Source organism: Syngnathus acus, unplaced genomic scaffold (assembly GCF_901709675.1).
Source record: "Syngnathus acus unplaced genomic scaffold, fSynAcu1.2, whole genome shotgun sequence".
Lineage (NCBI taxonomy): Eukaryota > Metazoa > Chordata > Actinopteri > Syngnathiformes > Syngnathidae > Syngnathus > Syngnathus acus.
In genome coordinates, this window is record NW_023590230.1 from 115,981 (window position 1) to 140,901 (window position 24,921).

Below are 24,921 nucleotides of genomic sequence, written 5' to 3' on the forward strand. Positions count from 1 at the left end.
GTGGTCCCGCTGTAGTGACGAGTGAGTTGCAGCACACTTATTTGCACTTGAACATCTTGTCATGGTCATGTTTTTCTTTGTGGACCCAGCCTCCGACTGCCACGAAAACACCTTCCACTATGGCCACTATTGTTATCATTACGAGAAGACGGTTAAAACCTTTGACGATGCCGAGAAGTTCTGTCTTGCCTGGGGAGGCCGCCTGGCTAGCGTCCACTCCAAGAAAGAGGCCCAATTTGTGTATGGTGAGCACCAAGAGGAACCGCCGCAGTCGTCATTTGACTGAAGCTCTTCTTGCCCTGAAGCTCGTGTTCTCCTTCCTTTCCTCAAGATCACTCGCAAACCTTACAATCTGCTTTCGTGGGACTCAAGAAGGAGGACGACGACTACGAGTGGAGTGACGGAACAACTTACGTAAGTGAAATGCCTTTGAAAAAGTCATTTTTCAAAATCTGAGCTGGCAAAGTCCAAATTTGAGTAGGATAAAAATAAAAGTGGACATAGGAGAAATGTTGCTCGAGGCTTCAAATTTTGGATTGTTTTGGAGGGGAAATGGGCAAAACTTGGGCGCGATTGCCGAGGAAGGGCGTTGGGAAGCCGAGCAGACAGAGTCCAACATGCTCATGTCGTCCGCAGGACTACAAGTGTAAAAATGACACCAAGGGGGACTGCGCGTTCCCAAATTCTGTTGGGGAGTTGAGTGCCAGCTCCTGCACAACGGAGCGGCCATTTGTCTGCAAAACAGGTGCAAACGCCCCTCCCGAGCGCTCCTTCTGCACACATCAAGCATTTGCTCATATTTGTAAACACCATTCCCCCCTCTTCCCCTACAGCCAAGCACGGAGGGGTTCCACAGCTGCCCTCATTAGTCGGCCAACCGGGTAGGTGTCCCGCACTGCCGCCGTCTTACGCTGTCTTGCGCCATCTTACGCCGTCTGGCTCGCAGAATGGACTGTTACATGCGGCTGGTGGCTGGACGACCCAATCAACGACTTCTGCTACCTGATGATCCGCCAGCCCACCAAGACTTGGAAGGAGGCGCAAGCCAACTGCCAACGCCTCCACGGGAACCTGCTCAGCATCACCGACCGCGATGAGCAGGTCTTTGTGCATGGTAGGCGGCCATTTGTTGGTGTCACGAATGAATGGATGGACGGATGGATGGACGGATGGATGAATGGATTGATGGATGAATGGATGAATGAATCGAACAAACGAATGAATGGTGTCGTTCCAAAATGCGCCTCATGGGCTCAATGAGCGGGTCAGTAAAGCGCATCTCTGGAAGATCCACCTAAGAGCACCCCAATCCACTGACTCTTTCAAAACCGGACTTAAAACTCACCTCTTTACTCTAGCATTTCCGTAATTCCTGTTCCCATATCCTGGTTGTCGTCCAGTTGTTTTATACTTGTCCTTGCTTTGTTTTCTTGTTTTTACTTGCCATGTAGCACTTTGAGATTCCTCCGAATGTAAAGTGCGTTATAAATATAATGTATTATTATTATTATTAGATCCTGTTCCACCTTTGCCTTGGGTCCACAGGTTACGTCAGGTCTCTGCCCTCTCTGTGGTTGGGCGCCGATGTCTCCACCACGGAAGATGACGCCCAATGGACTGACGGATCCCCGTTCACTTACAGCCACTCGAGTGCAGGTCGGTCTGAAAGCATGTCTGATGCTTGTCGGCTGCACTTTGGAGGAACGGCGCAGCGCTGAGATCTTGTCTCCCTCCCTCTAGGTGACCCCGAAGAGGGGAAGTGTCTTTCCTTATTCACTGACAGCGGCGCCTGGAAGCACGACACGTGCGACAAGAAGAGAAGCTACGTCTGCAAGAAGATGAAAAAAGGTGAGTAAGTTGTGATGCTCCGCTGGCCGTCATCGTGCATTGACGTCCGTCTGTGCCCTGACGTCCGTCTTTGCCCTGACGTTTGTCTTTGCCCCGACGTCCGTCTTTGCCCTGACGTCTGTCTTTGCCTTTCCTCTTGCAGGAGTGGCAGAACCTTTGCTGTCTTCTGACGGTAAGTAGCCTGACAAAATTAGTCACAAATTCTGTGCAATTGTTCTTATTTTATTAAGTACGCAAATGTACTTGAATGTTTTTCGCGTTGACTCGCATGTGGCAATGTTTGTTTCACAACCGTGCTTTATAAAGGTGATTTTTTTTTTTAGGGATCATTTAGAATTGTAAACGTCTCTGATGCCATTGGGCTAACCCAGTGCTTCTCAATTATTTTCTGTGATGCCCCCCCCTAGGGAGAAGAAAATATTTCGCGCACCCCCCCCTTCCATGTTATTAACATTAAAAAAAAACAAAAAATAAATAAAAAAAGATCAACTTACAATAAAGAATAACTTTATTATTAACATTGTTTTTAGTCTGTAACAGATCAAAGTGCATCACTGCCTGAAATTAAAAAATAAATTATAAGTATTCAAACTATAAACATTCTTGACCAACTGCCATTTTATGATGAAAAAAATACATCCATCTATCCATCCATTTTCTTTACCGCTTAGTCCCCACGGGGGTCGCGGGCGTGCTGGAGCCTATCCCAGCCGTCGTCGGGCAGTAGGCGGGGGACATCCTGAACCGGTTGCCAGCCAATCACAGGTCACACAGAAACAAACACCCATACGCACTCGCACTCACACCTAGGGACGATTTGGAGTGCTCAATCGGCCTACCAAGCATGTTTTTGGGATGTGGGAGGAAACCGGAGTGCCAGGAGAACCCCCACGCGGGCCCGGGGAGAACATGCAAACTCCACACAGGGAGGGCCGGAGGTGGAATCGAACCCGCACCCTCCTAGCTGTGAGGCGGACGTGCTACCCAGTGCGCCACCGAGCTGCAATACAAATAAATACAAAAAAAATAAAATAAAATAATAATAAACATACATAATATTAACAGCAATAAATAAGATTCAATTCAAAGTAATCAGCAACATTAACTCAGGAGCACAATATATAAAAGAATGTAACCTACAAAACAAAAATGAATAAAACAATTTGTGCTGTTCTTTAATCAAAATGAGGCAGCATTCCACGGCTGCAGGTAGTATCAGCTCTTCTGCAATGGTGTTTTTTTTTTTTGGTTTTTGTTTTGCACTGAGCAATATGGTACGCTGCTTTAAACGATGCTTACAGTGCTTGCTGATTGACTAAAGTAGCATTCACAAAGTGGGATGATTGTTGGCAACCCTGCTCAACATTTTTCCACGGTGTCCCACTGCACTTTTTTTCGCCTTCTCTGTGCTACCGCCACCTACTGCAGTGGATGTCTAATTACCCTTTCATCCAGTACAGCCAAAAGAAAAGCATGTTCCCTGGTGTCACACGCGCCCCCCTTGGTATCGCGCCGCACTGGGCTAACCTATCAAGTCGAGTCCCGGATCTTCCAATTTGCCCGAGAAAATGTAGATTTGGCCAACCGTGACCCGCAAATTAGCCTTTGCTCAAAATGGTGGACTGAAGGGCAAAAACAGGTGTGTGCTCTGATCTGTTCCCCAAATTTTGCCCTCAGCCAACAAGTGTGCTCCCGGGTGGCTCGAGCTCGACTCCAGCTGCTACAAGAAGGTGGTGAAGCCCAACGGTTGGCTGGGGGCCTGGCACCACTGCGTCTGGGAGGGCGGCGACCTGCTCTCCATCACCACCTCGGCCGAGGAGTACTTTGTGAAGGACACCATGGGCGAGGGCACCCGCTTCTGGCTGGGACTCTCCAACCAGGTGAGACGGAAGCGCAAGCAGTCGTGGACTCTGCAGCAACAACTGGAACCGTTTTCTTCCCCCCCCCCCCCCAGAAATGCGACGACGTCTGGTGTCGCTTTGAAGGTGGGAGCCAGAAGCTGACCTGGTCCGATGGCGAGACAATGAACCACACCAACTGGGCCTCAAATCAACTCGAAAGGTAAGCCGTAACAACTTTGCATGCTGTTGTCAGGCGGAGACGCGTAAAGGTTCTGGAACCAATTTTGAGAAGGACCACTCAAGGAAAATGCCTTTTTTTTTTATCTACCGACAGCGCCAACGTTTCGTCCTGCGCCTACGTCAACCAAGGGGGAAGGGGTGAGCCCGGCAACTGGAGGTCTGGCTCCTGTGATTCCTCGTTGGCCTACATGTGCAAACGGCCGCTGAGTAAGCCTCCACGTCTGCGGTCACTTTGCCGTTGAAAGGCGCAAACGGTCTTTTTTTTTTTTTGCAGGCTGCCCGAAGGGACGGACGTGTTCCCCCAAAGGTGGTCTTGCTGTAGTGGAGAGTGAGTTGCAGCACGCTTATTTGCACTTTAACCATGTGGTCATGGTTTCCTCCTCAATGTTCTCCATTGTGGCCTCAGCTTCCACCTGCGACACGGGCAACCTACTGTATGGCGATCATTGCTACTTTTACTCAAAGCTGTACAAAGATTGGGAGGATGCCGAGAAGTTCTGTGTTGCCCAGAAAGGCCACCTGGCTAGCGTCCACTCATGGCAAGAGGCTCAATTCGTGTTTGGTGAGCGCTAAGACGAACCGCCGCAGTCGTCGGTCCCACAAAGCTGCCGTCATTTAGCCGAAGCTCTTCTTGCCCTGAAGCTCTTGTTGTCCTTCCTTTCCTCAAGATCACTCGCAAAGCGTTTGGTTTTCTTGGCTGGGACTGAAGAAGAAAAGCAACGACTATGAGTATAGTGACGGAACAGCTTTTGTAAGTAAATTGTTGACGGACTTTGGAAAAGTCATTCTGCACGAGCTAGGTTGGGAAAGTTGAAATTTGAGCACAACAATTGCGCGGAGGAAGGGCGTTGGGAAGCCGAGAGTCCAACACCCTCATGTCGTCCGCAGGACTACAAGGTCTGGCAAGATGACACCACGAGGGACTGCGCATTCCCAAATTCTGTTGGGAAGATCGGCGGCAGCCCCTGCACAACGAAGCGGCCATTTGTCTGCAAAACAGGTGCAAAAATGTCCCTCCTGAGCGCTCCTTCATGCACTTGCTCATTCGCCCTCCTTTACCATGCAGCCAAGCGTGGAGGGCCTCGACAGCTGCCACCATTAGTCAGCCAACAGGGTAGGTGTCTCGCACTGCCGCCGTCTTCTACGCGGTCTTATGCTGTTTTGCCTTCCTGCGCCGTCTATCTCGCAGGCTGGACTGACAAATGCGGCTGGTGGCTGGACGACCCCTCGGACGACTTCTGCTACCTGATGATCCGCCAGCCCACCAAGACCTGGCAGGAGGCGCAAGCCGACTGCAAAGGCCGCCAAGGGAACCTGCTCAGCATCGCCGACTCGGACGAGCAGGGCTTCGTACGCGGTAGGAGGCCATGAATTAAAATATATTGGCCATAAACAAGTGGATCAATTCTTATTCTCCAACATGAAGCAAACGAGAAATAGAAGCTAAAGTAAATTGAAAAAGGCGTCATGTCTTCGTACGCGGTCTTCATACGGCCATGAATTTGCTAAGTCTTTGAGAAAAACCTTTTTTTCCTGCTACGCCTTCCTTTCCAACTCAAAACCTGATAAACCCGAGCGAGATATGGCCAGCGTTGCTCGGTTGTTGTTGTTTTTTTTGTTGTTTCACTCTCTGTTGCAGTCTTGTTAGCGCTTTGTCACGGCTGTGCCGCACCCATCAGGTTGTAGTGCAGAGTCAAGTGTGAGTCGTTTTGGAATAATCTTGCATGTTCTCCTTGGGATCCAAAGGTATCGCCAAGCTTCTGGCGATGAATGATGACGCCTCCCTGTGGTTGGGCGCCGACGCCTCCATCAAGCGTGACGGCGACAAGTGGACTGACGGATCCCCCTTCTCTTACCTCCGCTCGAGTGCAGGTCGGGCTGAGGCGGTTGTCAGCTGCACTTTGGAGGAACGGATGAGCGCTCAGATCTTGTTTGCCTCCCTCCCTCCAGGTGTCCCTGAAGGGGGGAAATGTCTTTTCATGCTCACTGGCAGCGGCGACTGGAAGCGCGACACGTGCGACAAGAAGAGAGGCTACGTCTGCAAGAAAAGAGGTAAGTGAGATGTGACGCCCCGCGGTGGACCGTCATCACGTGTCGACATCCACTTTCTGGTTCCCGCTTCTAGGAAAGACACATCAGCTGCCGCCACATGACGGTAAGTCGCCTTCAACGTCTGTGTAAAAAAAGACGGAGAGAAGTCAACGGTTGTGCTCTCACAGGCTACAAGAAGAAGCTTGTCTGCCAAGACGATTGGAAATCCCTCGAATGTCCCGATGAAAGAGTCATCCGCATACGGTCGGCTTTCCATGGACGGGAGCGTGGCGACGTCTGTCCGAGTGGCGGCGGATCACGCGGTAAGAATCCTCCAGTGGCATCGTTGTTTTTGGCTCGCTGTCCTGGAGCCGTTTCTGTCACGAGGTTTTCACACGCCGTCAGCGTTGGCGGTAACTCGTTTGTAACATATAACTCAATATAAAAATGCATGGACGTGTGAGCGATGGCAATAGAAAATGTTTATTTGACCTTTTCTTGAATAAAAATAGAAAACGATGAAAAAGAGCTAGGCCGGGCGCTTTTTGGATTCCTCTTTTTCTAATAGTCATTAACCATTAAAATCCCCTACGTCCTGTGACAAGTTGAAGTCAGTATGTAAGTGTGCGAATAAAATGCGCGTGAAATGGTGGTGTGTTGTCACTTGCAGATGACTGCAGGGTGGAAGGGGCTCTCCGTCACTTCAGAGGATTGTGTGACAACTATCAGATTTGCCCCATTTACCCCATTTCCCTTACGGTTACGGGCTCCTGCCCTGGTGTCTCCAAATACCTCCGCGTCGTCTACAGCTGTGAGAAGAAAGGTGGGCTTCACATCCTGACACTTGCCGATGATGTGCAAGGAAAGAATCCAACGGATCCCCAGATAGAGCGTCGGCTAGGAACGGGTGACCAGACATGAGAATGAATGAGCGAGCGTGCCTTCCACATTGTCTTTTTTTGTCTTTCCTCAGTGTGTCTTGATAGTCTGGGCATCGCTGACGGGAGAATCCCAGACTCCTCTTTTTCCGCCTCTTCCTCTGCGATCAATGCCAAACCTCACAAAGCGCGTCGGGGGGGCAGCGGTTGCTGGAGACCCTCCGAAATGTGTACGTAAAAACAAAAGTTGTGGTTTGGTATCCTGAGCAATGGAATTCCTTCCGCCCTCAGTCGGCAGCTGGATCCAGGTGAACCTCGGTCAGAACTTCAAGGTGACAGGCATTGAGACCCAGAGCTGTACATACCGATTGCAAAGTTCCAGCGTATTTGCGATGCAGTTCAGTATTGACGGAATGACTTGGTATGACCACCCAAAGCAGGTGAGTGGCCGCTGACTCTCGACTTTGTCGTCCAGGCTGCAGTCGTTCCTTGCAAACGCGTGTGTTTTGTTTCCAGCCTTCTGTGGGGACGTATATTCTAACCAGGCCCGTGTTCGCCCAGTACGTCCGCCTCCTGCCAAAGTTTTTGGGCCTACGCTTTGACGTCTTAGGGTGCACGTCTGACGACACCCCTCGCAGTGAGTACGACGTTTGGAGTGCAGTGAGAAACTAGCAAGAAACGGGCTTTGATTTTCCCTTCTGACCCACAGACATCTTATGCAGCAGCACAGCCGCCAACCTCGGCCTCAACGGTTCAATGACGTGAGTCGGACTTGATAAGACGTTTCTTGCCGAAAAGCCTCCTCCTTACTAGACAAACTACTTCCGCAGGGTGCGGTGCCCACTGGGCTGCGCCCAAGCCGGCTACAAGGTCTACGGAACACGGCTCTACGACCAAGTATGTTAATTACCGCACGACCTGCAAGCGGAGTTCTTGTTCTATGTCTGAGACGTTCTCTGAGTGCAGGACTCAAACATCTGCGCGGCCGCTATTCACTCGGGCATCATTGAGATTGGAGGAGATGTGACTTTGCTGAAGACACTGCCACAGAAAGCCTACAACGGCTCCACCTGTAACGGAATCACCTCAAAAGTGTGCGTGCTCCGCTTTCACTGGCGAGTCCACTTAAAGATGCCCGGCTCATTCTCACTTTACTGTCTGCAGATATGTTAACAAATTGGCTCCGTCTCCGTCTTACACTTTTGCTGACACGGGTGAGTAGAATGTCCAGAATAGAAAGCATTTCTTCACGTGACGCTATCTTGCACGCAGAGCCGAGATGCTTGGGACCTGACTGGGAGGAGTTTGCGGACTTCTGCTACAAACGTTTTGATGATACAAAGAAGTGGTACGACGCTCAACACTTCTGCAGGAGTCTCGATGCAGAGCTGGTGTCTATCCTCTCCGAGGCTGAGCGGGATTGGCAGCACGACCTCGTGAAGCTTGGTGCGTGCGCGCTAAGCGTCGCTCACATCGGCTCGATATCTGCCATATCTGGAAAACGAATGAGAGCTCTGTTGCCGTTTGTCCTCTGCAGCCCCTGGAAACACGACGTGGACCGGACTGAACGACCTGGTCAATCGCGGCAGATTCGTGTGGTCGGACCGCCAGAAGGTGACCTTCACAAACTGGGCTCCGGGAAAACCTACCGGCCTGATGGAGAATTGCGTGGCCACCTTGAGCCAGGTAGGTGCAGAAAAGATTGACCCGCTCGCCGAAGACAAGTTTAGATTTAAAATCGATCTCATTTTGACTTTCAGTCTGGCAAATGGAAGAAGATGTCCTGCATGGAATTAAACGGCTACGTGTGCAAGATGCCCACAGCGCGTTACACGCGGGATATAAAAGGCGCCAATGGAAGTTGCGAGTAATCATATGAATGCAATTGACCTTGCATGATCATTCTGCTTGGTTTACCATGCATTTTGATTGACTGATTGATTTACCATGCATTCTTATGATTGATTTACCATGCAGTAGTCATCTTGTTAGAGTTACCATGTGTTATTATTCTGTTTAAGTTACCATGCATTCTTCTTCTTGACTTAACGTGATATTATGATTTACCATGTGTTATTATTCTGTAAGTTACCATGCATTCTTCTTCTTCTTGACTTAACGTGATATTATGATTTACCATGCATTATTATTATTTTGTTCAATTTACCATGCATTATTATGATTGATGAACCATGCATTAGTCTTTTTGTTAGATTTACCATGTTATTATTCTGTTTAAGTTACCATGCATTCTTCTTTTTGACTTAACATGTGATATTATGATTTACCATGCATTATTATTATTTTGTTCAATTTACCATGCATTATTATGATTGATTAACCATGCATTCTTCTTCTTGACTTAACATGTGATATTATTTTGTTCAATTTAACATGTTATTATTCTCTTAGATTTACCATGCATTTTCATAATTGATTTCTTATATTTCATTTACTTACCATGCATTATTATTCCATCTGTCATGTTTAATTGACCCCAAAAAAACAATAAAATAATAAAGACAATTGGTGTCACCTGTTAACTCATTGAATAGTTTACTGTTTTGGACAGGGCAATTTTATAATCTGGTCAATTAGATCATACTTTATTACTCCTGATGTACGAGTATTAGTCAGACCTCCTCATGACGCCATTTTGGTGCATTTTTGCATGGCTCTTTGTAACAATTTGGAAAAAAAGATGTACTCTATTGCTTTTGTAACAATTTGGAAAAAAAGATGTACTCTATTGCTTTCCACCGCATGAAATCCATCCATTGTCCTGAAGTGCTTATCCTCACGAGGGTCACGGCTAGCCTATTCCAGCTGGGGGCACATCCTGAACTGGGTGCCAGGCAGTGGCAGGACCCACATCATTCCCATCACCCCCCTTCCAAAAAAAACAGAAAACAAGTAGGAGCGGTCAATCGGCCTATCATGAATGTTTTTGAAACGTGGGAGGAAACCTACGCATGCAAACGTGCAAACCCCACACGAGATGGCACTAAAGCCTGCGCTTAACGTACTGCACAAATCAAGCATTAGATATCAAAATCCCACCACACTAGTGTCATGTAAAAAAAAAAAAAAAAAAGTCAAGATGACAACCATGGAAACAAATTGATGGCATCATGACCCCTGACTGGTTCATGCAAAGATGTGCACTGCACTTTTGAAGCACTGAACCGAACTGACCCAAATTGCAACTAGGCTACGTAATATACATCTTTTTTTTTTTTTTTTTTCATGCTCACTGCGGTACCTCTTTTTATTTTTTGCTTTTGAAAGCTTTTGATTGTACAGACCATTAGTGGTAATGCTAGGATTGGACAAACCTTCACATATCATAATACAAGGGAAGCAAACTAACTCAAAACATACATTTAGCATACGCAAGCAGAAATAACAAATGGTCACATCATAAAGATCTAATTGCAGGCAAACAATACTATAAATATCATAAGCACACAATATAGTATAAAAGAACGTTCTTTTTGACAGCCTCTGTCTTGAGTGTCAGATGACGACGGATCCTTAATGCAGTGGACTTGAGCCACTGACAGATGGCGACATTTTGCTTCTTTAAACATACTTCCACATTTCCGATGCTCTCGACTTTTTAACTTGCAACAAAACCAGAATACTTGTAAGAAATACAAAGAACACATCGATCCATGGCCTTCTTGGTGCTTATTTTGGGCTTGATCTAGTTTCAAGGTAGAAGATTTCAAGCAACATATTGAGCTAAAGTTCGTCCTGCGTCAGTGGCATTCCAGGAGCTTGCAATACGCGACGCAATGCGGTGACGTCATCGCTAGACATTAAATGTCTCAGCTACAAAACCGTCGCAGCTCAAACGAACGTTTTTACGGCACAAACCAGCACAAACGAACGGTACTGTAAAGTGAAAAAAAGGGGGGGGGGGTTCCTTTTTCTTAACCAAATAAATGGTGTGCAGCGGTGACTTTTCCGCTGTCTGCGTGGTGGAGAAAAGTAGGACGATGCGTGGTTCCTTTTTCAGCTGAAAACACAGCGTATTTATTTAACAAACACACTGGCGCTAAACGCAACAACTTCTCCGTCAGTCAATCCCATACAACAATCCGCATGTCCGTTGTGACAGGACTTTCTTCCCCGGTAGCATCAATGTAGTGACGTCATTACCGTATATAACAACAAAAAGGTAAACAGAATTGGTACCTTAATACAGTGGTCCCCAACCACCGGGCCGCGGACCGGTACCGGTCCGTGGGTCACTTGGTACCGGGCCGCGGAGCCGCACAGGAAAAAAAAAAAAAATAATAATAATAATAATTTTTTTTTTTGTTTGTTTTTTCATTGACGATCAATTCATTCAGGTTAAGACGCTCGTCCCGGTCACGTGACATGTTTCCCCAGTCGAGCCCGCAAAGCTAGAAAAAATGAGTAAGAATTTATTTTGAAAAATATAAAAAATTTGGCGAATCTCTCCCAATTACATCTGTCGGTGCATCTGAAAAATAAGGACTCTTGACACAGGGCGCTCGTCTCGGTCACGTGACATGTCACCACAGTCAAGCCCGCGAGGCAAGCAAAAATGAGCAAGAAACAGAGAAGTTTGGAAAGCTTCTTCGGAAAGGGAAAAACGTCCAATGAGGACACTGAAGAAGAAGAGGCTACGACTTCTAAGAAAAGGAAAGCTGCATTTAAAAGAACATTTCTGGAGTCCTACTTAAAATATGGATTTATCGCCACAGGTGACTCTGACGCGCCAAGTGCACTCCGCATATGTGGCGAAAGGCTAGCTAACGAGGCAATGAAGCCTTCAAACCTGCTTCGGCACATGGAGACCAAGCATCCTGCATTTAAAGACAAACCTTAACCACTTCGGGTGTCATTGTCTCCGATTACGCCTAGATGGGAACGGCTCATTTCTGAGAAAAGAGCTCGGTGCTCCCACTAATTCAACGTTTTATTTTTATGTGGTTTATATTTGTTTTTATGCCAGTCGTATCATTTTATTTCATCCTATTTATATTTATAAATATTTAAATAATAAATATATAAATATATTTATTTATATAAAGGCCGGTCCGCGAAAATATTTCTGACACGTAACCGGTCCGTGGTGCAAAAAAGGTTGGGGACCACTGCCTTAATACACACAGTGAGTCTAAGGGCGGACATAAACAATAATACTTAACAGGTACCATTCTGGATCCATTTGCCAGTCAATGGGGGGAGGGTCGACGTCACGATCGAAATTAAATTCAAGTAATAGCAAGCGCCGTGGCCGTTTGTGTGTCTGCGCCCTCTTGTTGAAAGGCTTATCCGTCTATCCGTGGATTTTGGTTCTCTGCTGCTGTTGTTGTTGTTGTTGTTGTTTTTGTTGAATAACGATCGTCCGCAAAAACGACACTGGGTCCCCATTGTGACCTGCAGTGAAAATGAAAGAAATGTCACGTTTGTTTTCAAAATTTGCATTATTTATTCAACTGTTATTTCTTTTTTTTATGGACATTTATTGAGCGCGCAGCCATGCCACTCGAGACTTTCCAAGACATTTCATGTGGGGAATTTTGTCCCTAAGTGGATACTTTTTAGTTATTATCAATTTGACCAATAGTGAACAACTATGTGTCTGTGCTCTTGTAAAACAAACGTATCGTTGTGGAAGAAGCCTTGAACGTTCTGACGACTCCCCCGCAGCAAAGCCAAAGGAGTGTGATGAGTCCAAAGTCATTTTTCAATTTGTTCGCCATTGCGGTGTGGTGCTGTCACGTGTCTGCCCGTCGGAAGGAACGACTCGGCCCCGCCCCCTTGTTTCAGGCAACCTTGGACTCGCAACATAAGGAACAAGCAGCGGTGCCGTTTGTTTGTCTGCTCCCTCTTGTTGAAAACCGAGCCCCCTTGTTGCTTAATACTGATCAATTGCTTCCCATTGTGACCTGCAGTAAAAATGAAAGAAAATGTCACGTTGGTTTTCAAAATTTGCATTCTTTATTAAGTACATTGTCAATAGAATTGCCACTCGGTTCCATTTCACTCAATTGCAGGTTTCTCTGCACGGGTGGCAAATAAGTCACCCCCTTCTCCTCAAATCGAGTCACTTTGCTACAAAGTAGGATGAGCTGGCCAGTCTACACCGAGTGTTTACAAGCAATGCCGAAAGGAAAAGGCACGTTCACAGAGGAGTTGAATCAAAGATTCAATAAAAAATATGATACTTTTAATGATCCTATTTATATTATAGATATTATGAATAAAAAGTATTCTACATATGTTTTGTGCTTTTGCATTCGAGGCCTGCGAGGCTCAATTGGAGACGCTTTCCCTTCATTTCTCCCAGATTCATTTGCTCATCGTCTCCTCGTTCATTTTCATTCAAAAGCACGTCCGCTAAATGTATTTTCTCATGTTCTCTGAAAATCAACACGAATTCTGAGAGGCGTGAATGGAAAAGCTTCTGTAGTCTTGTGTATACTTGAACATAAATTGAGTGACACCTCATTGAATTCCAACTTTCATACTTGGATTTAATTATTTGTATTTACTGTTAAACGAGTTGACTGCTTTTCGCTGTTGTTCCCTTCCAGAACATTTACAAAGTCACAAAAACAAAAGGAATCAAAGGCTTTTTTTTTTTTTTTTTTTTTTTCCTTTTGGTTATGCACACACGCGCGCGCCACTCCCCACGTCGCTTGAGAGTGCTTTGAGATGACTACCTTCGAATGTGACGTTTTTGAAGTGTGGGCGTGGCCTGCCTTTGGCTCGGAGCAGGGTGGACCAAACGTTCATTTTTCCTCTGTACTTGAACCACTGGCTACTCGCAGTGAGGCGACTTATCATTTATTTTCTTCCGACTAGAATCGTTGCGACCCTCAGTGAGAGGGGGGATTTTCCTCCAACATGTGGGAAGAATTAAACCGTGTTCTTCTCCTGATTGGCATATATTGGGCATGTGCTTCAGGTAAGCAATTTGTATCTTTAGTCCATCGAAACAACAGTAAAGAGCTGGAATGTACTGTACTGTGAGTTAGCACGACTGCATCTGCTTCTATTCTAACATTACGGTGCCTGAGAGAAAAAAAATAATCATTGCAATGTCACACATTTGGACGACAAACACTTTGAGGAACTTTGAAGAATCCTCATTATTCGGACACTTTGATGTAGTTGCTGTGTACGTCAATTGTCCCGGACCGGACCTTTCTTGTTATCGAGGCTTGCCTTTATCATCATCATTTTCATCATTCATGTGGGAAGCTGTTGTGTCCGAACATCCGAGCAACGTGACTTTGAAATGACGAGCTAAAACCGTTGAGTCAAGTGTCTTTGCGTTTTCTTACGGCGGCAAACGAGCCCCGCTTGTGAATTTTAAGTGCGCACTGGCTGTCAGGATGACGTATTGAAGTTGAGCATATAACTTCAAAATATCCAATCTAAAATTGGCCCTTTTATTTTGGAAGCCGAATGTGTTTTTACTGGGCTTTTCCTTCCATCTCTTTTTTCCGTGTATACTTTTGTTTTTCTTTCGCTCTGTTATTTTTTATTTTTTCTATTTTTTTATTCCTAAAACATGGGCACGCTTGGAATTCAGGAGCGGCTGATTGGACTTTGTGACACTTAGATGAGTTGCACCGTTAGGGTTTAAGACACAGAATGACAATAAGACACAAGAAGAATAATAAATTATATATAATAATAATAATAATAATAATAATGATAATAGTGATCATAGTGATAATACTAGTTTAATAATAATAAAAGTAATACATTTATTATTATTAATAATGATAATGATAATAATAAATAAGAATAATCATTTCTTACACCCCTTTATACAATATATTATGCACAAGTGTATATAGACAAGATATTTCTTGGCGCCCCTATGATACGAATATTTTCATGATTTATATGAGCTAATTATAATGAATAATAATCAATCATTATTAGTCATTATTATTAATAGTTTCTTACAGTCCTTGATAGAGTATTAGCAATAATTTCTTACAGCCCCTTTATACAATAGATATTTCTTAGCACCTCTGTTATAAAAAAAATCATGGTTATTATGATCTAAATATAGATTATAATCATTATGTTATATTAATTGTAATTATATTATTAATAATACACCTTTGTGTCTGGTCTGTTATCATCACACACCAAAAAGTTGCAACACAGTTGTGCAGTTCATAATATCGCTGTGCATCATCAAAATGTGTCGGCATAATGTTTTCAAAGATTGCAAAATTGAGTAGGAGACTCTCAATGCGTGTTCATTTCTGCTAGTGAATCGCAAGGCGCATCTGAATAATTGCATTTGCCCCTCAGAGTCCATGCTTATTAGGATTGATTGATTGATTGATTGATTGATTGATTGATTGATTGATTGATTGAGCCCGCAGTTTAAAAGCCCTTCTTCTCCATGAAACAGTCAGGCCTGGCTTGTTTGGCTTTGTACTTTGATATAAGGAAGGGCGGGCGGGCGGTTGGTCTTCTTGAGCTAAGAAGGGGGGAGCGGTCCAACTGTTGCAACGTGTTCCATTCGATTGAGTTGCGTTGTGCTTTAGCACCCTCCAGTGGTGAAATGTGCGATGACCTGATTTGAGTTTAGCTCATTGGTCATCGATATGCCACACGTGCGTAACTGGTGGGTGGGGTATTTGCTGAGGTTGAAGATGATGATGATGATGGCATCTTTTAAGTGGAACAACTTGCACCATTGGTGGCTGACGACATACTTTTTGCCCCACTGTACATCTGAAGCTGAGTATCATCACTTTGGGGCCATTGTGTGCAATCCTTGGCAGGCGTAAGTGATGCTTTTATGCAAACAATCAGCAGCTCCACGTTGCTGCATGGCGCTGGCTGAACCCAAAAATGGAGGACAGGCATGTTTTTGGAAGGGGCCAAAGCGACAATGGGCGTTGGCCCCCCCCATCCCCCCTGACAGAATCCTCGTGCATTTGGTTGAGATGCCCCCAATGAAGAGCACAGAATAAAAACATGCAAGTGTTCCATCAGTGTGCTCTGATCTATCCGCCTGATCCCCAAATTGTGCCTTCAGCCAACAAGTGTCTTTCCGGGTGGCTCGAGCACGACTCCAGCTGCTACAAGAAGGTGGTGACGCCCAACGGTTGGTTGGGGGCCCGGCACCACTGCGTCTGGCAGGGCGGCGACCTGCTCTCCATCACCACCTCGGCCGAGGAGGACTTTGTGAAGCGCACCATGGGCAACACCCGCTTCTGGCTGGGACTCTCCAACCAGGTGAGACGGAAGCAGTCGTGGACTCTGCAGCGACAACTGGAACTGTTTTCTTCTTTCCCCCCCAGAAATGCGACGACGTCTGGTGTGGCTTTGAAGGCGGGAGCCAGAAGCTGATCTGGTCCGATGGTGAGACAACGACATACACCAACTGGACCTCAGACCAATTTAAAAGGTAAGAAGTCACATCTTCGCATGCTGTTGTCAGGCGGACACGCGTAAAGGTTCTGGAACCAATTTTGAGAACGAGCACTCAAGGAAAAATAGGAAAATGTTCCTTTTTATAATCTACCGACAGCGCCGACGTCGCGTCCTGCGCCTACGTCAACCAAGGAGTTAAGTTGTCGCCTGGGAAGTGGAGGTCTGGCTCCTGCGCTTCCTCGTTGGCCTACATGTGCAAACGGCCGCAGAGTAAGTCTGCACGTCCGTGGTCACGTTGCTGATGAAAGGTGAGATGCGCAAACGGGTCTTTTTTTGCAGGCTGCCCGGAGGGACGGACGTGTACCTTCAATAGTGTTACTGCTGTAATGAAGAGTGAGTTGCAGCACGCTTATTTGCGCTTTAACCATCTCGTCATGGTTTCCTCCTCAATGTTTTTCCTTGTGGCCTCAGCTTCCGACTGCGACGATGGCAACTTCCTTTATGGCGATGATTGCTATCTTTTTGACACGACGCATAGAAGTTGGGAGGAAGGCGAGAAGTTTTGTCTCGCCCGGCGAGGCCACCTGGCTAGCATACACTCTGAGCAAGATGCCCGATTCATTACTGGTGAGCACCGCCACAGTCGTCATTTGGCTGAAGCTCTTCTTGCCCTGAAGCTCTTGTTCTCCTTCCTTTCATCAAGATCACTCATATTACTATTCTACTTGGATGGGAGAAAAGAAGAAGGGCAACAACTACGGGTGGACTGACGGAACAGCTTCTGTAAGTGGATTGCTGAAGGCCTTTGGAAAAGTCATGTTGCAGGCATCCGTCTTGTCTCGAGGCATCGGGCAGCCGCTTACAAAGTATTGGCGATCTGATTTTAGAGAGGAGGCGGTTAAGATGATATATCATGGACGGTCTTTAGGTCTTCAGGGTTAGTTGCTTTGTGCACATTTTCCCCAGACATTTGGGTTGCCAGGGCGGGCACCATGTTTTATTGCAATGTTCATACTACTTTGACTGACAGGGTTAGTTGCTCTGTGCATGTTTTTCCCAGACATGTATTTGGGTTGCCAGGGCGGGCACAATGTTTTATGGCAATGTTCATACTACTTTGACTGACAGGGTTAGTTGCTCTGTGCATGTTTTTCCCAGACATGTATTTGGGTTGCCAGGGCGGGCACAATGTTTTATTGCAATGTTCATACTACTATGACTGACAAAGTGAAACCAACAACCAAAGTGAAACTTTAATGAGAGAAGGTACGAAAACGGTGCAAGTGAGGAAATGCGGCGGGAAGATGACTACATCGAATGCAACACGCTAAAGTTCTGTCCAAAATCTCGTCCGCAGGACTACGGAAAAGTTGTCTACAGCTCCAGTGGTGACTGTTCTAATTTGTATACCAGCGAAAGGCTGTACAGAAACTGTAATTGCCGCTGGACATACCCACCGGTCTGCAAAACAGGTGCAAACGTCCCTCCCGAGCGCCCCTTTTGGATGCGTGAAGCATTTGCTCATATTCGCTCCGCTTTTTCTGCAGCCAAGCGCGGAGGGCCTCCACAGCTGCCACCATTAGTCGGCCAGCCGGGTAGGTGTCCCGCACTGCCGCCGTCTTGCGCTGTCTTACGCCGTCTGGCTCGCAGACTGGACTCAGAAATGCGGCTGGTGGCTGGACAACTCCGAGAGCGACTTCTGCTACCTGATGATCCGCCAGCCCACTAAGACCTGGCAGGAGGCGCAAGACGACTGCCAACGCCTCCAAGGGAACCTGCTCAGCATCACCGACGACCATGAGCAGACCTTCGTACGCGGTAGGCGGCCATGAATTGAAATATTGGCCATGAACAAGTTGTTGTTGTTATATGTTCATTTCGAACCTATTTAAAACATGAAAATAGGAAATAAAACACCACTTTAAAGTGCCATATCTAAGTCACTGAAACAAACAACCCAAAACCGCCAACAACAAAGAATGCTCGAGTGTAGTCAGTCTGTGTGTAGTCAGTTTTGTCTTTTTTTTCCCCTCATACATGTTAAGGAACCAGTTTTTCGACACTTTTTTTGGAACACTTGTGTTTGCCCTATTTTCATGCTCATTTTCCAGACCATTCCATAATTTCACCCCACAAACGACGGTCATACCCTTACTTTTTATCGTTGTTAAGACTTTTCCACTCTGAAAATTCTCTTCCTTTCTCAGATGATAGCCACCATGCTTGCCTTTCCAGAAACAAATTTATACCTTTTATACCTTGCTGTGTACATATAATTTGAGCCGTCTTGTGTTTGATCACATCCCTGAGTGACAAAAGTTTGTCGGGTATTATAAAAAGTGCGTTTGTATGCTCCTTGTTATTTTTCCTATTGCTTGCCTTATTCGGTGTTACCCCGTATTTCCACGCAGTAGTTCAGATATGGCAGTATCTGGAGTCCGGACTGCTTCTTGCTTTCCTCAGAATTGCAATAACCTTTGACATTTTTGTTTTTACATGATTGATTAATGTGTGATTTCCAGCAGCTTTTTATTGTCAACAGTCACGCCCAGGAATTTTCTTTCAGAAACCCTTTCTTTCATACCATTGTCAATTTTCACTTCGATTTATACCTGACAAATAATTTTGTTGTTGGCAGTTTGGTTTTACATTAAACCACGTATTCATTTCTGTGGTGATTGTTGGTTTCCATAAGCTGCTGTAAATTGTCCCCAGCGCAATAGATGTTTGTATCATCATCATTTCATGATGTTGGATACACAAGTCGTTGAAGAGGACCAAGGGCAGAGGTTGTTCACCTGTTATGGGATACATGATCTCCAGACTTTTTACAAATTGCTGCCTGTTGCTTAAGTAGCTCCTCAGCCAGTCCATGATGCCATGATTTACTGGGTCAAATGCTTTTGGTTCATGATCTATTAAGATCCATTAGTGTCCTTCCGGAATCCATATTGACTGTCAGCTAAAAGCTTTTTTTTTTTTTCTTCAATCTCGTTTTCTCGTTTTTCTGTGAACAGTTTTTTTTAATATATAGATCAGTTTTATCACACACACACACACACACACACATATATATGCAATATCCGCATTTTTTTGGTCAGATGCTGGTTAGGTCTGATCCCTCAGCCGTCTACCCTGTTTCAGTAGCTCCAATTTGTGTTTGCAAACCGCACTGTTATTGCTGCTTTGGTTTTAATATTTCTCGATGGTCCCCCTGTCTAACTCAATTCCTTTTGAGCTGAGAAAGTCGATCACCCGGAGCTCAACGGATGACGCGTCCTCCTCACTCGGCTCCTCTTGATGATGTCGTTCATTCTGGTACAGGTTACATCAAGGCTCTGATGAAAGCATCCTCTCTGTGGTTGGGCGCCAATGTCGCCATCAGTGACGAAGGCAGCACGTGGGCTGACGGAGCCTCGTTCACTTACGTCCACTCGACTTCAGGTCTGTCGGAGACGGTTGTCTGCTGCAATTTGGAGGAACGGAGGAGCACTGAGATCTTCTCTCCCGCCCCCCAGGTACCCCCGATGGAAATTGTCTTTCCTTCCTCACTGGCAACGGCAACTGGCACTACGACTCGTGCAACAAGAAGAGAGGTTACGTCTGCAAGAAAAGAGGAAATGGTAAGTGAGAGGCAGCGCCCCACCGACTGTCATCGCTCCTTGACGTCTGTGCCTTGATGTCTCTTTTTCTTTCCTCTTGCAGTAAAGGCTACGCCGGCTCCTGAGTGTAAGTCGCCTTCGACTGCGTTGAAAACAATGACCCTGGAGTCACACCATGCCAACCAACAAATTCTGTCCTTTTTCGTTTTTATGAAGTACTCAGCCATGTGTTGAATGTTTTTTGCATCGTTTTACCTTGTACAACGGCACTTTGGTTGTTTCTGAAGCGCCAAGGTGAATGTTCCGGAATCCTTTCAAAATGTAAACGTCTCTGATGCCATTGGGCTAAGCTAACCAAGTCGAGTCCCGGATCTTCCAATTTGCCCGAGAAAATGTAGATTTGGCCAGCCGTGACCCGCAAATTGCCCTTTGCTCAAAATGGTGGACTGAAGGGCAAAAACAGGAGTGTGCTCTGATCTGTTCCCCAAATTGTGCCCTCAGCCAACAAGTGTGCTCCCGGGTGGCTCGAGCACGACTCCAGCTGCTACAAGAAGGAGGTGGTGACGCCCAACGGTTGGCTGGGGGCCTGGCACCACTGCGTCCGGATGGGCGGCGACCTGCTCTCCATCACCTCCTCGGCCGAGGAGGACTTTGTGAAGGGCACCATGGGCGAGGACACCCCCTTCTGGCTGGGACTCTCCAACCAGGTGAGACAGAAGCGCAAGCGGCCGTCGACTGCTGCGACAAGTGGGACTGTTGTTCTTTTTCCCCCCAGAAATGCGACAAGTTCTGGTGTCGCTTTGAAGACGGGAGCCAGAATCTGACCTGGTCCGATGGCGAGACAATGAATCACACCAACTGGGCCTCAAATCAACTCGAAAGGTAAGACGTAACTGCTGTTGTCAGGTGGAGGAGCCAATTTTGAAAAGGGCCATTTGGGGAAAGTGAAAAAAAAGAAAAGAAAAATGGGAAAATAATTGCTTGTGTCTTTCTCCCGACAGCGCCGACGTTGCATCCTGCGCCTACGTCAACCAAGGGGGAAGGGGTGAGCCCGGCAAGTGGCGGTCTGGCTCCTGTCTTTCCTCGTTGGCCTACATGTGCAAACGGCCGCTGAGTAAGCCTGCACGTTTGTAATCAGGTTGACTTTGAAAAGAGAAAAGCTTTGAAAAGGGAAAAGCTCCAACAGGTCTTTTTTTTTGTGCAGACTGCTCGAAGTGTAAGCCCAAGAGTGGTCCCGCTGTAGTGACGAGTGAGTTGCAGCACACTTATTTGCACTTGAACATCTTGTCATGGTCATGTTTTTCTTTGTGGACCCAGCCTCCGACTGCCACGAAAACACCTTCCACTATGGCCACTATTGTTATCATTACGAGAAGACGGTTAAAACCTTTGACGATGCCGAGAAGTTCTGTCTTGCCTGGGGAGGCCGCCTGGCTAGCGTCCACTCCAAGAAAGAGGCCCAATTTGTGTATGGTGAGCACCAAGAGGAACCGCCGCAGTCGTCATTTGACTGAAGCTCTTCTTGCCCTGAAGCTCGTGTTCTCCTTCCTTTCCTCAAGATCACTCGCAAACCTTACAATCTGCTTTCGTGGGACTCAAGAAGGAGGACGACGACTACGAGTGGAGTGACGGAACAACTTACGTAAGTGAAATGCCTTTGAAAAAGTCATTTTTCAAAATCTGAGCTGGCAAAGTCCAAATTTGAGTAGGATAAAAATAAAAGTGGACATAGGAGAAATGTTGCTCAAGGCTTCAAATTTTGGATTGTTTGGAGGGGAAATGGGCAAAACTTGGGCGCGATTGCCGAGGAAGGGCGTTGGGAAGCCGAGCAGACAGAGTCCAACATGCTCATGTCGTCCGCAGGACTACAAGTGTAAAAATGACACCAAGGGGGACTGCGCGTTCCCAAATTCTGTTGGGGAGTTGAGTGCCAGCTCCTGCACAACGGAGCGGCCATTTGTCTGCAAAACAGGTGCAAACGCCCCTCCCGAGCGCTCCTTCTGCACACATCAAGCATTTGCTCATATTTGTAAACACCATTCCCCCCTCTTCCCCTACAGCCAAGCACGGAGGGGTTCCACAGCTGCCCTCATTAGTCGGCCAACCGGGTAGGTGTCCCGCACTGCCGCCGTCTTACGCTGTCTTGCGCCATCTTACGCCGTCTGGCTCGCAGAATGGACTGTTACATGCGGCTGGTGGCTGGACGACCCAATCAACGACTTCTGCTACCTGATGATCCGCCAGCCCACCAAGACTTGGAAGGAGGCGCAAGCCAACTGCCAACGCCTCCACGGGAACCTGCTCAGCATCACCGACCGCGATGAGCAGGTCTTTGTGCATGGTAGGCGGCCATTTGTTGGTGTCACGAATGAATGGATGGACGGATGGATGGACGGATGGATGAATGGATTGATGGATGAATGGATGAATGAATCGAACAAACGAATGAATGGTGTCGTTCCAAAATGCGCCTCATGGGCTCAATGAGCGGGTCAGTAAAGCGCATCTCTGGAAGATCCACCTAAGAGCACCCCAATCCACTGACTCTTTCAAAACCGGACTTAAAACTCACCTCTTTACTCTAGCATTTCCGTAATTCCTGTTCCCATATCCTGGTTGTCGTCCAGTTGTTTTATACTTGTCCTTGCTTTGTTTTCTTGTTTTTACTTGCCATGTAGCACTTTGAGATTCCTCCGAATGTAAAGTGCGTTATAAATATAATGTATTATTATTATTATTAGATCCTGTTCCACCTTTGCCTTGGGTCCACAGGTTACGTCAGGTCTCTGCCCTCTCTGTGGTTGGGCGCCGATGTCTCCACCACGGAAGATGACGCCCAATGGACTGACGGATCCCCGTTCACTTACAGCCACTCGAGTGCAGGTCGGTCTGAAAGCATGTCTGATGCTTGTCGGCTGCACTTTGGAGGAACGGCGCAGCGCTGAGATCTTGTCTCCCTCCCTCTAGGTGACCCCGAAGAGGGGAAGTGTCTTTCCTTATTCACTGACAGCGGCGCCTGGAAGCACGACACGTGCGACAAGAAGAGAAGCTACGTCTGCAAGAAGATGAAAAAAGGTGAGTAAGTTGTGATGCTCCGCTGGCCGTCATCGTGCATTGACGTCCGTCTGTGCCCTGACGTCCGTCTTTGCCCTGACGTTTGTCTTTGCCCCGACGTCCGTCTTTGCCCTGACGTCTGTCTTTGCCTTTCCTCTTGCAGGAGTGGCAGAACCTTTGCTGTCTTCTGACGGTAAGTAGCCTGACAAAATTAGTCACAAATTCTGTGCAATTGTTCTTATTTTATTAAGTACGCAAATGTACTTGAATGTTTTTCGCGTTGACTCGCATGTGGCAATGTTTGTTTCACAACCGTGCTTTATAAAGGTGATTTTTTTTTTTAGGGATCATTTAGAATTGTAAACGTCTCTGATGCCATTGGGCTAACCCAGTGCTTCTCAATTATTTTCTGTGATGCCCCCCCCCTAGGGAGAAGAAAATATTTCGCGCACCCCCCCCTTCCATGTTATTAACATTAAAAAAAAACAAAAAATAAATAAAAAAAGATCAACTTACAATAAAGAATAACTTTATTATTAACATTGTTTTTAGTCTGTAACAGATCAAAGTGCATCACTGCCTGAAATTAAAAAATAAATTATAAGTATTCAAACTATAAACATTCTTGACCAACTGCCATTTTATGATGAAAAAAAATACATCCATCTATCCATCCATTTTCTTTACCGCTTAGTCCCCACGGGGGTCGCGGGCGTGCTGGAGCCTATCCCAGCCGTCGTCGGGCAGTAGGCGGGGGACATCCTGAACCGGTTGCCAGCCAATCACAGGTCACACAGAAACAAACACCCATACGCACTCGCACTCACACCTAGGGACGATTTGGAGTGCTCAATCGGCCTACCAAGCATGTTTTTGGGATGTGGGAGGAAACCGGAGTGCCAGGAGAACCCCCACGCGGGCCCCGTGGGAGAACATGCAAACTCCACACAGGGAGGGCCGGAGGTGGAATCGAACCCGCACCCTCCTAGCTGTGAGGCGGACGTGCTACCCAGTGCGCCACCGAGCTGCAATACAAATAAATACAAAAAAAATAAAATAAAATAATAATAAACATACATAATATTAACAGCAATAAATAAGATTCAATTCAAAGTAATCAGCAACATTAACTCAGGAGCACAATATATAAAAGAATGTAACCTACAAAACAAAAATGAATAAAACAATTTGTGCTGTTCTTTAATCAAAATGAGGCAGCATTCCACGGCTGCAGGTAGTATCAGCTCTTCTGCAATGGTGTTTTTTTTTTTTGGTTTTTGTTTTGCACTGAGCAATATGGTACGCTGCTTTAAACGATGCTTACAGTGCTTGCTGATTGACTAAAGTAACATTCACAAAGTGGGATGATTGTTGGCAACCCTGCTCAACATTTTTCCACGGTGTCCCACTGCACTTTTTTTCGCCTTCTCTGTGCTGTGTGTGCGAACGTTCCGTGCGCTCTCCACTGTAGAGCGGAGACTCCTTGCGCACACTCTTCCAGTGATACCGCCACCTACTGCAGTGGATGTCTAATTACCCTTTCATCCAGTACAGCCAAAAGAAAAGCATGTTCCCTGGTGTCACACGCGCCCCCCTTGGTATCGCGCCGCACTGGGCTAACCTATCAAGTCGAGTCCCGGATCTTCCAATTTGCCCGAGAAAATGTAGATTTGGCCAACCGTGACCCGCAAATTAGCCTTTGCTCAAAATGGTGGACTGAAGGGCAAAAACAGGTGTGTGCTCTGATCTGTTCCCCAAATTTTGCCCTCAGCCAACAAGTGTGCTCCCGGGTGGCTCGAGCTCGACTCCAGCTGCTACAAGAAGGTGGTGAAGCCCAACGGTTGGCTGGGGGCCTGGCACCACTGCGTCTGGGAGGGCGGCGACCTGCTCTCCATCACCACCTCGGCCGAGGAGTACTTTGTGAAGGACACCATGGGCGAGGGCACCCGCTTCTGGCTGGGACTCTCCAACCAGGTGAGACGGAAGCGCAAGCAGTCGTGGACTCTGCAGCAACAACTGGAACCGTTTTCTCTT

The 24,921-nt window shown here is 46.7% G+C and overlaps 4 protein-coding genes and 3 long non-coding RNA genes across 7 annotated transcripts; all 7 read left to right on the plus strand.

The window, feature by feature from the left end:
* The first annotated feature begins 387 nt into the window (after window positions 1-387).
* Window positions 388-861, plus strand: LOC119119005. The gene is made up of 3 exons (XR_005097046.1): window positions 388-414; window positions 637-745; window positions 834-861. It is a non-coding gene; the product is annotated as an uncharacterized LOC119119005 (long non-coding RNA).
* Window positions 862-953: 92 nt separating this feature from the next.
* On the plus strand, window positions 954-2,028 carry LOC119118999 (C-type mannose receptor 2-like). The gene is made up of 4 exons (XM_037245646.1): window positions 954-1,114; window positions 1,546-1,656; window positions 1,741-1,848; window positions 1,991-2,028. The coding sequence occupies exons 1-4, from the start codon at window positions 1,006-1,008 to the stop codon at window positions 2,026-2,028; spliced, it is 366 nt and encodes a 121-aa protein (XP_037101541.1). The 5' UTR covers window positions 954-1,005.
* A 2,021-nt stretch (window positions 2,029-4,049) lies between these two features.
* On the plus strand, window positions 4,050-4,791 carry LOC119119004 (snaclec dabocetin subunit alpha-like). Its single transcript, XM_037245649.1, has 4 exons — window positions 4,050-4,136; window positions 4,204-4,257; window positions 4,336-4,491; window positions 4,598-4,791. The coding sequence occupies exons 1-4, from the start codon at window positions 4,118-4,120 to the stop codon at window positions 4,741-4,743; spliced, it is 375 nt and encodes a 124-aa protein (XP_037101544.1). The 5' UTR covers window positions 4,050-4,117; the 3' UTR covers window positions 4,744-4,791.
* A 45-nt stretch (window positions 4,792-4,836) lies between these two features.
* Window positions 4,837-8,299, plus strand: LOC119119000. The gene is made up of 17 exons (XM_037245647.1): window positions 4,837-4,929; window positions 4,996-5,043; window positions 5,119-5,286; window positions 5,676-5,801; window positions 5,880-5,981; window positions 6,055-6,084; window positions 6,149-6,283; window positions 6,631-6,783; window positions 6,934-7,068; window positions 7,130-7,278; window positions 7,355-7,475; window positions 7,548-7,599; window positions 7,669-7,735; window positions 7,805-7,932; window positions 8,003-8,052; window positions 8,111-8,231; window positions 8,281-8,299. The coding sequence occupies exons 3-17, from the start codon at window positions 5,178-5,180 to the stop codon at window positions 8,297-8,299; spliced, it is 1,497 nt and encodes a 498-aa protein (XP_037101542.1). The 5' UTR covers window positions 4,837-4,929; window positions 4,996-5,043; window positions 5,119-5,177.
* Window positions 8,300-16,751: 8,452 nt separating this feature from the next.
* LOC119119006 lies at window positions 16,752-17,649 on the plus strand. The gene is made up of 3 exons (XR_005097047.1): window positions 16,752-16,858; window positions 16,935-17,014; window positions 17,589-17,649. It is a non-coding gene; the product is annotated as an uncharacterized LOC119119006 (long non-coding RNA).
* Window positions 17,650-21,448: 3,799 nt separating this feature from the next.
* On the plus strand, window positions 21,449-21,921 carry LOC119119002. Its single transcript, XR_005097044.1, has 3 exons — window positions 21,449-21,475; window positions 21,697-21,805; window positions 21,894-21,921. It is a non-coding gene; the product is annotated as an uncharacterized LOC119119002 (long non-coding RNA).
* A 92-nt stretch (window positions 21,922-22,013) lies between these two features.
* LOC119119001 (C-type mannose receptor 2-like) lies at window positions 22,014-23,088 on the plus strand. Its single transcript, XM_037245648.1, has 4 exons — window positions 22,014-22,174; window positions 22,606-22,716; window positions 22,801-22,908; window positions 23,051-23,088. The coding sequence occupies exons 1-4, from the start codon at window positions 22,066-22,068 to the stop codon at window positions 23,086-23,088; spliced, it is 366 nt and encodes a 121-aa protein (XP_037101543.1). The 5' UTR covers window positions 22,014-22,065.
* Window positions 23,089-24,921: the final 1,833 nt, after the last annotated feature.

Coding starts and splice junctions, on each gene's coding strand:
- LOC119119004 (XM_037245649.1), top strand. Junction 4,258..4,335: donor TGGTCTTGCTGTAGTGGAGA/GTGAGTTGCAGC, acceptor TTGTGGCCTCAG/CTTCCACCTGCGACACGGGC. Junction 4,492..4,597: donor AGAGGCTCAATTCGTGTTTG/GTGAGCGCTAAG, acceptor CCTTTCCTCAAG/ATCACTCGCAAAGCGTTTGG.
- LOC119119000 (XM_037245647.1), top strand. CDS start 5,178: ATGATCCGCCAGCCCACCAAGACCTGGCAGGAGGCGCAAGCCGACTGC. Junction 5,982..6,054: donor CTACGTCTGCAAGAAAAGAG/GTAAGTGAGATG, acceptor TCCCGCTTCTAG/GAAAGACACATCAGCTGCCG. Junction 7,600..7,668: donor GGCCTCAACGGTTCAATGAC/GTGAGTCGGACT, acceptor CTACTTCCGCAG/GGTGCGGTGCCCACTGGGCT.
- LOC119118999 (XM_037245646.1), top strand. CDS start 1,006: ATGATCCGCCAGCCCACCAAGACTTGGAAGGAGGCGCAAGCCAACTGC. Junction 1,115..1,545: donor TGAGCAGGTCTTTGTGCATG/GTAGGCGGCCAT, acceptor TTGGGTCCACAG/GTTACGTCAGGTCTCTGCCC. Junction 1,849..1,990: donor CTGCAAGAAGATGAAAAAAG/GTGAGTAAGTTG, acceptor TTCCTCTTGCAG/GAGTGGCAGAACCTTTGCTG.
- LOC119119001 (XM_037245648.1), top strand. CDS start 22,066: ATGATCCGCCAGCCCACCAAGACTTGGAAGGAGGCGCAAGCCAACTGC. Junction 22,175..22,605: donor TGAGCAGGTCTTTGTGCATG/GTAGGCGGCCAT, acceptor TTGGGTCCACAG/GTTACGTCAGGTCTCTGCCC. Junction 22,717..22,800: donor TTACAGCCACTCGAGTGCAG/GTCGGTCTGAAA, acceptor CCCTCCCTCTAG/GTGACCCCGAAGAGGGGAAG.